The following is a 13,759-nucleotide window of genomic DNA, read 5'->3' on the forward strand; positions in this document are numbered from 1 at the left end:
ACAGAGGGATCTCATATATTCTATAGATTCATCACACACAGAGGGATCTCATATATTCTATAGATTCATCACACACAGGGATCTCGTATATTCTATAGATTCATCACACACAGAGGGATCTCATATATTCTATAGATTCATCACACACAGAGGGATCTCATATATTCTATAGATTCATCACACACAGAGGGATCTCATATATTCTATAGATTCATTACACACAGAGGGGTCTCATATATTCTATAGATTCATCACACAGAGGGATCTCATATATTCTATAGATTCATCACACACAGAGGGATCTCATATATTCTATAGATTCATCACACACAGAGGGATCTCATATATTCTATAGATTCATCACACACAGAGGGATCTCATATATTCTATAGATTCATCACACACAGAGGGATCTCATATATTCTATAGATTCATCACACACAGAGGGATCTCATATGTTCTATAGATTCATTACACACAGGGATCTCATATATTCTATAGATTCATCATACACAGAGGGATCTCGTATATTCTATAGATTCATCACTCACAGAGGGATCTCATATATTTTATAGATTCATTACACACAGAGGGATCTCATATATTCTATAGATTCATCACACACAGAGGGATCTCATATATTCTATAGATTCATCACACACAGAGGGATCTCGTATATTCTATAGACTCATTACACACAGAGGGATCTATTTCCAGCAGTTTCTTCTGTTAATGTTGATGATTATGGGAAAAGTTACTGAAAACCCAAAATTTAGTGTCTCAGGAAATGAGAATACATAAGCCCAATATCAAAAATTATTTTTAATACGGAAATGTCGTCGTCCTGAGAAGTCTGCCCAGTATATGCCCCCAATACTTGGCCGGGGCTCCGACTCTGCATGAATTACTGCATCACTGCGGCGTGGCATGGAGGTGATCAACCTGTGGCACTGCTGAGGTGTTATCAATGCGGTGTGGCATTGAGGCGATCAGCCTGTGGCACTGCTGAGGTGTTATCTATGCGGCGTGGCATGGAGGCGATCAGACTGTGGCACTGCTGAGGTGTTATCAATGCGGCGTGGCATGCAGGCGATCAGACTGTGGCACTGCTGAGGTGTTATCAATGCGGCGTGGCATGGAGGCGATCAGCCTGTGGCACTGCTGAGGGGTCAACAATGTGGCATGGCATGGGGGCGATCAGCCTGTGGCACTGCTGAAGGGTCATCAATGCGGCATGGCATGGGGGGATCAGACTGTGGTACTGCTGAGGTGTTATCAATGCGGCGTGGCATGGAGGCGATCAGCCTGTGGCACTGCTGAGGGGTTATCAATGTGGCATGGCGGCGATCAGCCTGTGGCACTGCTGAGGGGTCATCAATGTGGCATGGGTTGGGGGCGATCAGCCTGTGGCATGGCATGGAGGTGATCAGCCTGTGGCACTGCTGAGGGGTCATCTAAGCGGCATGGCATGGGAGGGATCATCCTGTGGTACTGCTGAGGTGTTATTAATGCGGCGTGAGGTGATATTACATTATAGAGGAGGTGATATTATATTATAGAGGAGGTGATATTACATTATAGAGGAGGTGATATTACATTATAGAGGAGGTGATATTACATTATAGAGGAGGCGATATTACATTATAGAGGAGGTGATATTACATTATAGAGGGGGTGATATTACATTATAGAGGAGGTGATATTACATTATAGAGGAGGCGATATTATAGAGGAGGTGATATTACATTATAGAGGGGGTGATATTATAGAGGAGGTGATATTACATTATAGAGGGGGGATATTACATTATAGAGGAGGTGATATTACATTATAGAGGAGGTGATATTACATTATAGAGGAGGTGATATTACATTATAGAGGGGGTGATATTACATTATAGAGGGGTGATATTACATTATAGAGGAGGTGATATTACATTATAGAGGAGGTGATATTACATTATAGAGGAGGTGATATTACATTATAGAGGAGGTGATATTATATTATAGAGGAGGTGATATTACATTATAGAGGAGGTGATATTATATTATAGAGGAGGGGATATTACATTATAGAGGAGGTGATATTACATTATAGTGGAGGTGATATTACATTATAGAGGAGGTGATATTACATTATAGAGGAGGTGATATTACATTATAGAGGAGGTGATATTACATTATAGAGGAGGTGATATTATATTATAGAGGAGGTGATATTACATTATAGAGGAGGTGATATTACATTATAGAGGGGGTGATATTACATTATAGAGGAGGTGATATTACATTATAGAGGAGGTGATATTTCATTATAGAGGAGGTGATATTACATTATAGAGGAGGTGATATTACATTATAGAGGAGGCGATATTACATTATAGAGGAGGTGATATTACATTATAGAGGAGGTGATATTACATTATAGAGGAGGTGATATTACATTATAGAGGAGGAGATCTTACATTATAGAGGGGGTGATATTACATTATAGAGGGGGTGATATTACATTATAGAGGAGGTGATATTACATTATAGAGGAGGTGATATTACATTATAGAGGTGATATTACATTATAGAGGAGGTGATATTACATTATAGAGGAGGTGATATTACATTATAGAGGAGGTGATATTACATTATAGAGGGTGATATTACATTATAGAGGGGGTGATATTACATTATAGAGGAGGTGATATTACATTATAGAGGAGGTGATGTTACATTATAGAGGAGGTGATATTACATTATAGAGGAGGTGATATTACATTATAGAGGAGGTGATATTACATTATAGAGGAGGTGATATTACATTATAGAGGGGGTGATATTACATTATAGAGGAGGTGATATTACATTATAGAGGAGGTGATATTACATTATAGAGGGGGTGATATTACATTATAGAGGAGGTGATATTACATTATAGAGGAGGTGATATTACATTATAGAGGGGGTGATATTACATTATAGAGGGGGTGATATTACATTATAGAGGAGGTGATATTACATTATAGAGGAGGTGATATTACATTATAGAGGGGGTGATATTACATTATAGAGGAGGTGATGTTACATTATAGAGGGGGTGATATTACATTATAGAGGAGGTGATATTACATTATAGAGGAGGTGATATTACATTATAGAGGAGGTGATATTACATTATAGAGGAGGTGATATTACATTATAGAGGGGGTGATATTACATTATAGAGGAGGTGATATTACATTATAGAGGAGGTGATATTACATTATAGAGGAGGGGATATTACATTATAGAGGAGGTGATGTTACATTATAGAGGGGGTGATATTACATTATAGAGGAGGCGATATTACATTATAGAGGAGGTGATATTACATTATAGAGGAGGTGATATTACATTATAGAGGAGGTGATATTACATTATAGAGGGGGTGATATTACATTATAGAGGGGGTGATATAACATTATAGAGGAGGTGATATTACATTATAGAGGGGGTGATATTACATTATAGAGGGGGTGATATTACATTATAGAGGAGGTGATATTACATTATAGAGGAGGTGATATTACATTATAGAGGAGGTGATATTACATTATAGAGGAGGTGATATTACATTATAGAGGGGGTGATATTACATTATAGAGGAGGTGATATTACATTATAGAGGGTGATATTACATTATAGAGGGGGTGATATTACATTATAGAGGAGGTGATATTACATTATAGAGGAGGTGATGTTACATTATAGAGGAGGTGATATTACATTATAGAGGAGGTGATATTACATTATAGAGGAGGTGATATTACATTATAGAGGAGGTGATATTACATTATAGAGGGGGTGATATTACATTATAGAGGGGGTGATATTACATTATAGAGGAGGTGATATTACATTATAGAGGAGGTGATATTACATTATAGAGGAGGAGATATTACATTATAGAGGGGGTGATATTACATTATAGAGGAGGTGATATTACATTATAGAGGGGGTGATATTACATTATAGAGGGGGTGATATTACATTATAGAGGAGGTGATATTACATTATAGAGGAGGTGATATTACATTATAGAGGAGGTGATGTTACATTATAGAGGGGGTGATATTACATTATAGAGGAGGCGATATTACATTATAGAGGGGGTGATATTACATTATAGAGGGGGGGATATTACATTATAGAGGAGGTGATATTACATTATAGGGGAGGTGATGTTACATTATAGAGGGGGTGATTTTACATTATAGAGGAGGTGATATTACATTATAGGGGAGGTGATGTTACATTATAGAGGGGGTGATATTACATTATAGAGGAGGTGATATTACATTATAGAGGAGGTGATATTACATTATAGAGGAGGCGATATTACATTATAGAGGAGGCGATATTACATTATAGAGGAGGTGATATTACATTATAGAGGAGGTGATATTACATTATAGAGGAGGTGATATTACATTATAGAGGAGGTGATGTTACATTATAGAGGGGGTGATATTACATTATAGAGGAGGTGATGTTACATTATAGAGGAGGTGATATTACATTATAGAGGAGGTGATATTACATTATAGAGGAGGTGATATTACATTATAGAGGAGGTGATATTACATTATAGAGGAGGTGATATTACATTATAGAGGAGGTGATATTACATTATAGAGGGGGTGATATTACATTATAGAGGGAGTGATATTACATTATAGAGGGAGTGATATTACATTATAGAGGAGGTGATATTACATTATAGAGGAGGTGATATTACATTATAGAGGGGGTGATATTACATTATAGAGGGGGTGATATTACATTATAGAGGGGGTGATATTACATTATAGAGGGGGTGATATTACATTATAGAGGGGGTGATATTACATTATAGAGGGGGTGATATTACATTATAGAGGAGGTGATATTACATTATAGAGGAGGTGATATTATATTATAGAGGGAGTGATATTACATTATAGAGGGAGTGATATTACATTATAGAGGGGGGATATTACATTATAGAGGGGGGATATTACATTATAGAGGAGGTGATGTTACATTATAGAGGAGGAGATATTACATTATAGAGGAGGTGATATTACATTATAGAGGGGGTGATATTACATTATAGAGGAGGTGATATTACATTATAGAGGGGGGATATTACATTATAGAGGAGGTGATATTACATTATAGAGGAGGTGATATTACATTATAGAGGGGGTGATATTACATTATAGAGGAGGTGATATTACATTATAGAGGAGGTGATATTACATTATAGAGGAGGTGATATTACATTATAGAGGAGGTGATATTACATTATAGAGGGGGTGATATTACATTATAGAGGAGGTGATATTACATTATAGAGGAGGTGATGTTACATTATAGAGGAGGTGATATTACATTATAGAGGAGGAGATATTACATTATAGAGGAGGTGATATTACATTATAGAGGGGGTGATATTACATTATAGAGGAGGTGATATTACATTATAGAGGGGGGATATTACATTATAGAGGAGGTGATGTTACATTATAGAGGAGGTGATGTTACATTATAGAGGAGGTGATATTACATTATAGAGGAGGTGATATTACATTATAGAGGAGGTGATATTACATTATAGAGGGGGTGATATTACATTATAGAGGAGGTGATATTACATTATAGAGGGGGTGATATTACATTATAGTGGAGGTGATATTACATTATAGAGGAGGTGATATTACATTATAGAGGAGGTGATATTACGTTATAGAGGAGGTGATATTACATTATAGAGGGGGTGATATTACATTATAGAGGAGGTGATATTACATTATAGAGGAGGTGATATTACATTATAGAGGAGGTGATATTACATTATAGAGGGGGTGATATTACATTATAGAGGAGGTGATATTACATTATAGAGGAGGCGATGTTACATTATAGAGGAGGTGATATTACGTTATAGAGGAGGTGATATTACATTATAGAGGGGGTGATATTACATTATAGAGGAGGTGATATTACATTATAGAGGAGGTGATATTACATTATAGAGGAGGTGATATTACATTATAGAGGGGGTGATATTACATTATAGAGGAGGTGATATTACATTATAGAGGAGGTGATGTTACATTATAGAGGAGGTGATGTTACATTATAGAGGAGGTGATATTACATTATAGAGGAGATGATATTACATTATAGAGGAGGTGATATTACATTATAGAGGAGGTGATATTATATTATAGAGGAGGTGATATTACATTATAGAGGAGGTGATATTACATTATAGAGGGGGTGATATTACATTATAGAGGAGGTGATATTACATTATAGAGGGGGTGATATTACATTATAGAGGAGGTGATATTACATTATAGAGGGGGGATATTACATTATAGAGGGGGGATATTACATTATAGAGGGGGGATATTACATTATAGAGGAGGTGATATTATAGAGGAGGTGATATTACATTATAGAGGAGGTGATATTACATTATAGAGGAGGTGATGTTACATTATAGAGGGGGTGATATTACATTATAGAGGAGGTGATATTACATTATAGAGGAGGTGATATTACATTATAGAGGCGGTGATATTACATTATAGAGGGGGGATATTACATTATAGAGGGGGTGATATTACATTATAGAGGAGGTGATATTACATTATAGAGGAGGTGATATTACATTATAGAGGAGGTGATATTACATTATAGAGGAGGTGATATTACATTATAGAGGGGGTGATATTACATTATAGAGGAGGTGATATTACATTATAGAGGAGGTGATATTACATTATAGAGGAGGGGATATTACATTATAGAGGGGGTGATATTACATTATAGAGGGGGTGATATTACATTATAGAGGGGGTGATATTACATTATAGAGGGGGTGATATTACATTATAGAGGGGGTGATGTTACATTATAGAGGAGGTGATATTACATTATAGGGGAGGTGATATTACATTATAGAGGAGGTGATATTACATTATAGAGGGGGTGATATTACATTATAGAGGGGGTGATATTACATTATAGAGGAGGTGATATTACATTATAGGGGAGGTGATATTACATTATAGAGGAGGTGATATTACATTATAGAGGGGGTGATATTACATTATAGAGGAGGTGATATTACATTATAGAGGAGGTGATATTACATTATAGAGGGGGTGATATTACATTATAGAGGAGGTGATATTACATTATAGAGGAGGTGATATTACATTATAGAGGAGGTGACATTATATTATAGAGGAGGTGATATTACATTATAGAGGGGGTGATATTACATTATAGAGGAGGTGATATTACATTATAGAGGAGGTGATATTACATTATAGAGGAGGTGATATTACATTATAGAGGGGGTGATATTACATTATAGAGGGGGGATATTACATTATAGAGGAGGTGATGTTACATTATAGAGGAGGTGATGTTACATTATAGAGGCGGTGATATTACATTTTAATCTTTTTATTAACAACTTGTGACTGCATCTCTTGATGTGATTGTAGTAAAAGACGTGATGTAACATTAGAATTGTGACTGCAGCTCGGGATGTGACTAGAGTATAAGACGCAGTTACATTAGACGTTTGACTACAGATCAGTAAGTTTTATGGAGAGTTCCTCTTGCAGCGATGAGTTGATCTTCCCTGTTCTTGACATTGACCGCCGGGACATGTAGAGCTGAGCATTATGGGTCACTGCATGGCAGAAATGATCTTGTATCATCCAGTCACATAATATGGATGTCTCTTGTCCCTACAGCTTCTATGACCTCCGGGGCACCCACGTCTCACAGCTTCACCCAGAACACTTCGTATTTTCACCGTTTGGAATTCTCCATGTGAATCCCGTAAATGGATCTGAAGTGCAGGAACTTGGGGTCTGGCATCGGGAGGCCGTCCTGTGCCGAACCCTGAGGAAGATTCCTTTCTACAGAGACTTCCTGAAAAGGAGAACTTTCAGATGGTAATAACCTCATAACACAACCAAGGTGTATAAAAGGGACATAGAAAGGGTATAGCTGGTGTCTGCATCTGTGTATATGTGCCACAGCACCGCAGAGCATTTCAGGAGGAGTGTGGTGGTTGGAGGGGACATGACTGGAGTCTGTATATGTGTATCATCAGCACAGAGTATTTCAGGAGGAGTGTGGTGGTTGGAGGGGGCATGACTGGAGTATGTATATGTGCCACAGCAGCACAGAGCATTTCAGGAGGATTGTGGTGGTTGGAGGGGACATGACTGGAGTCTGTATATGTGTATCATCAGCACAGAGCATTTCAGGAGGAGTGTGGTGGTTGGATGAGACATGACTGGGGTCTGTGTAACTCTGGACCTCCTTGTCCTCTCTGTGTTTGCAGGTGGAGGAGATATGTGAGGAGGATTTGTTTTCTCAGGAGAAGATCCATGCTGAAGCGGAGGCTGCTGATGAGTGTCCCGCATTACACGGCCGCCCTGCATCATATCAACAGGTAAACAGCACATGTGACTCCCCCACCTGCGGACAGACCTCCACCACTAATATACACATCTGATCCTAATCATATATACAGTTCCCATAGTTACATGATAAGATTCTGCTGCCTGTAGTCACCACTAGAGGGAGCTCACTACATACAGATATATACAGCTCTCATAGAGTTACATGATCAGATTCTAACTATCTGTAACCACCACTAGGGGGAGCTCACTACGTACAGATATATACAGCTCCCATAGAGTTACATGACAAACATTCTGCTGCCTGCAGCCACCACTAGGGGGAGTTTACTACATACAGATATATACAGCTTCCATAGAGTTACATGATAACATTCTGCCACCTGCAGCCACCACTAGGGGGAGCTCACTACATACAGACATATACAGCTTCCATAGAGTTACATGATAACATTCTGCCACCTGCAGCCACCACTAGGGGGAGCTCACTACATACAGATATATACAGCTTCCATAGAGTTACATGATAACATTCTGCCACCTGCAGCCACCACTAGGGGGAGCTCACTACATACAGATATATACAGCTTCCATAGAGTTACATGATAACATTCTGCCACCTGCAGCCACCACTAGGGGGAGCTCACTACATACAGATATACACAACTCCAATAGAGTTACATGATAACATTCTGCCACCTGCAGCCACCACTAGGGGGAGATCACTACATACAGATATATACAGCTCCCATAGAGTTACATGACAAACATTATGCTGCCTGCAGCCACCACTAGAGGGAGTTCACTACATACATATATATATACAGCTTCCATAGAGCTTCCATAGAGTTAGATGATAACATTCTGCTGCCTTCAGCCACCACTAGGGAGAGCTCACTACATACAGATATATACAGCTCCCATAGAGTTACATGATAACATTATGCTGCCTGCAGCCACCACTAGGGGGAGTTCAATACATACAGACATATACAGCTTCCATAGAGTTACATGATAACATTCTGCCGCCTGCAGCCACCACTAGGTGGAGCTCACTACATACAGATATATACAGCTCCCATAGAGTTACATGATAACATTCTGCCACCTGCAGCCACCACTAGGGGGAGCTCACTACGTACAGATATATACAGCTCCCATAGAGTTACATGACAAACATTCTGCTGCCTGCAGCCACCACTAGGGGGAGTTTACTACATACAGATATATACAGCTTCCATAGAGTTACATAATAACATTCTGCCACCTGCAGCCACCACTAGGGGGAGCTCACTACATACAGACATATACAGCTTCCATAGAGTTACATGATAACATTCTGCTGCCTGCAGCCACCACTAGGGGGAGCTCACTACATACAGATATATACAGCTCCCATAGAGTTACATGATAACATTCTGCCACCTGCAGCCACCACTAGGGGGAGCTCACTACATACAGATATATACAGCTCCCATAGAGTTACATGATAACATTCTGCCACCTGCAGCCACCACTAGGGGGAGCTCACTACATACAGACTTATACAGCTTCCATAGAGTTACATGATAAAATTCTGCTGCCTGCAGCCACCACTAGGTGGAGCTCACTACATACAGATATATACAGCTCCCATAGAGGTACATGATAACATTCTGCCACCTGCAGCCACCACTAGGGGGAGCTCACTACATACAGACATATACAGCTTCCATAGAGTTACATGATAACATTCTGCTGCCTGCAGCCACCACTAGGGGGAGCTCACTACATACAGATATATACAGCTCCCATAGAGTTACATGATAACATTCTGCCACCTGCAGCCACCACTAGGGGGAGCTCACTACATACAGATATATACAGCTTCCATAGAGTTACATGATAACATTCTGCCACCTGCAGCCACCACTAGGGGGAGCTCACTACATACAGACATATACAGCTTCCATAGAGTTACATGATAACATTCTGCTGCCTGCAGCCACCACTAGGTGGAGCTCACTACATACAGATATATACAGCTCCCATAGAGTTACATGATAACATTCTGCTACCTGCAGCCACCACTAGAGGGAGTTCACTACATACAGATATATACAGCTTCCATAGAGTTACATGATAACATTCTGCTGCCTGCAGCCACCACTAGGTGGAGCTCACTACATACAGATATATACAGCTCCCATAGAGTTACATGATAACATTCTGCTACCTGCAGCCACCACTAGGGGGAGCTCACTACATACAGATATATACAGCTTCCATAGAGTTACATGATAACATTCTGCTGCCTGCAGCCACCACTAGGTGGAGCTCACTACATACAGATATATACAGCTCCCATAGAGTTACATGATAACATTCTGCTACCTGCAGGCACCACTAGGGGGAGATCACTACATACAGATATATACAGCTCCCATAGAGTTACATGATAACATTCTGCTGCCTGCAGCCACCACTAGGGGGAGCTCACTACATACAGATATATACAGCTCCCATAGAGTTACATGATAACTTTCTGCTGCCTCGGGGCATCAGTGAGATGCGAGTATCTGCAGCATGAGCCAGTCAGCAGAACGGAGTGCAGCTCTGGATGTGACCGGAGTATAAGATAACAGTTTCTGTATGTGACCTGACACAGGAGACCTCACTATACAGCACGGAGCAGGTGACATACGAGAACCACGTGTGTCCCACATAATGCAAATCTACAGAGAAAAAGGGGACCAAAACGGCGCTGCTCGTAAAGATGTCAGATAGAGTGAAAGTATTTATTATGAAGGAAAGGGCTACGCGTTTCGACACCGGACCGGCGTCTTCATCAGGTCAATACATACAGTGCGGTAGTTGCACGCTTATATACATGGAGGAAGTAAGAGTAAATTGGCTTGGAATTTAGAAAAAAAACGCCAACATGGGCGGGTCAGAGGTCAGACAAAGCAAATTATACAAGCGTTTCAATGATGATTACAAAACATGCTAAAATTGCTATAACATAAAACCATAATTATATTAAAATGCCTCAAAAGGAAAAAAACAATGTTTAACATTTACAACAGAAGAAACATTTTTTTAAAAAGAATATATATATATAAAATAAAATAAAAAGCAAGTACTCACATAACTGATGTAGAAGAGAAATAAAACGTTAGCCCAAGATCGCAAGAAAACATCTATAATTAACTATGTTGCTTTTTATTTTATATATATATATTCTTTTTTAAAAAATGTTTCTTCTGTTGTAAATGTTAAACATTGTTTTTTTCCTTTTGAGGCATTTTAATACAATTATGGTTTTATGTTATAGCAATTTTAGCATGTTTTGTAATCATCATTGAAACGCTTGTATAATTTGCTTTGTCTGACCTCTGACCCGCCCATGTTGGCATTTTTTTTCTAAATTCCAAGCCAATTTACTCTTACTTCCTCCATGTATATAAGCGTGCAACTACCGCACTGTATGTATTGGCCTGATGAAGACGCCGGTCCGGGGTCGAAACGCGTAGCCCTTTCCTTCATAATAAATACTTTCACTCTATCTGACATCTTTACGAGCAGCGCCGTTTTGGTCCCCTTTTTCTCTGTGGATTTGCAGTACCTCTTGGTTTGTGTTTGCACGGATCTGGCAGCAGCTCTTTTGCGTTTATGACATCTAACCGGTGTCCATAACCCTAGGTGAGCAATTTTCTTCTTGTCTAAATTGCCCCTGTGGTTTTATCGCTTTTATTTTGCACTATGTGTCGCCTTGTCTGTTTTATTTGTTTTTAGCTGTTCCACATAATGACCGCCCCGTCTTTCTTGAATCCAGGTTTCTCCAGGAATTGACGCAGCTGCTGCGGCTCCCCCCACACGTCTCTACCCCGAGGTCCATTCATCAACTAGAAACAGCCCAAATCCACATGAGGTCCCAGGTGAAGAGCCACCTGTGCAGCCTCCTCAGCCTGGTCTCCCACATCCTGGAGATGGTAAGATACGAGCGGGGGTCTCAGAGGAAGGTCCCGGGACTGAAGCTGCGCTCATCCAAGGCAATGATGGAGGTGATGAGGAGAGGGACTAGAAACTGAGGGAGCAGAGTGTGGGACCGGTCAAGTGATGGCCACTGAGCCGTAATGCAGCCAAGATATATGCAACGAGAAGTGTCCCTACAAACAGGTCCCTGATGGTCCAAGATAGATTCTAGAAACAGCGGGAGAGAAGACTAAAGCGGGAGAAGTCCTGCAGAGTGGATGGTGGGGGTCATCGTTAGGACTCATTGATCACTCCGAGATGATGGGGGTGGTGGATGTTCTGTTTGTTCTGTCTTCTCCTGAGGATTACACATGATAGTTGGTAGCAGACATTTATTGTATGGAGATGTTAGCTGCTATTACACATGTGGCCACCAGGTGAACTGCAGCCAACAAGTGCCAAGGTCCCAGTAGGACCCACATATACGTAGTGAGACCCCTAGAGGCCATACACCGCATATAACATATTGCTACATCCTTTCTCTATTAAATAAAGCAGCAATGAAATGTAACCCAATATGGTGACTGTGAAGAAATAGAAGGTGTTTATAAGTCCGATCTAGTCCTGCAGGGGGCGCATTGTTCTGCCAGTGACAGAAGATCCATCTCCCACCCATCTTCTTCTTCATAGGGACATGCACCATCTCCTTCTTCATAGGGACATGCACAATCTCCTCCTTCATAGGGACATGCACAATCTCCTCCTTCATAGGGACATGCACCATCTCCTCCTTCATAGGGACATGCACCGTCTCCTTCTTCATAGGGACATGCACCGTCACCTTCTTCATAGGGACATGCACCGTCTCCTTCTTCATAGGGACATGCACCGTCTCCTTCTTCATAGAGACATGCACCATCTCCTTCTTCATAGGGACATGCACCGTCTCCTTCTTCATAAGGACATGCACCGTCTCCTTCTTCATAGGGACATGCACCAGCTCCTTCTTCATAGGGCCGCGCACCGTCTCCTTCTTCATAGGGCCGCGCACCATCTCCTTCTTCATAGGGCCGCGCACCGTCTCCTTCTTCATAGGGCCGCGCACCGTCTCCTCCTTCATAGGGCCGCGCATCATCTCCTTCTTCATAGGGCCGCGCACCATCTCCTTCTTCATAGGGCCGCGCACCATCTCCTTCTTCATAGGGCCGCGCATCATCTCCTTCTTCATAGGGCCGCGCACCATCTCCTTCTTCATAGGGCCGCGCACCATCTCCTTCTTCATAGGGCCGCGCACCATCTCCTTCTTCATAGGGACATGCACCGTCTCCTCCTTCATAG

The 13,759-nt window shown here is 40.5% G+C and overlaps 1 protein-coding gene across 1 annotated transcript in view; it reads left to right on the top strand.

Annotated features, from left to right (window-relative positions):
* The window catches only part of DNHD1 (dynein heavy chain domain 1), a 112,263-nt gene extending 99,726 nt beyond the window's left edge, over positions 1–12,537 (top strand). Inside the window, exons 5-7 of the mRNA XM_075854764.1 lie at positions 7,790–7,993; positions 8,389–8,499; positions 12,282–12,537. Of these exons, the coding sequence (XP_075710879.1) occupies positions 7,790–7,993; positions 8,389–8,499; positions 12,282–12,537 (571 nt within the window). The remainder of the gene's footprint in view (positions 1–7,789; positions 7,994–8,388; positions 8,500–12,281) is intronic.
* The last annotated feature ends 1,222 nt before the right edge of the window (positions 12,538–13,759 follow it).

This window comes from Rhinoderma darwinii, chromosome 2, assembly GCF_050947455.1.
Source record: "Rhinoderma darwinii isolate aRhiDar2 chromosome 2, aRhiDar2.hap1, whole genome shotgun sequence".
NCBI lineage: Eukaryota > Metazoa > Chordata > Amphibia > Anura > Rhinodermatidae > Rhinoderma > Rhinoderma darwinii.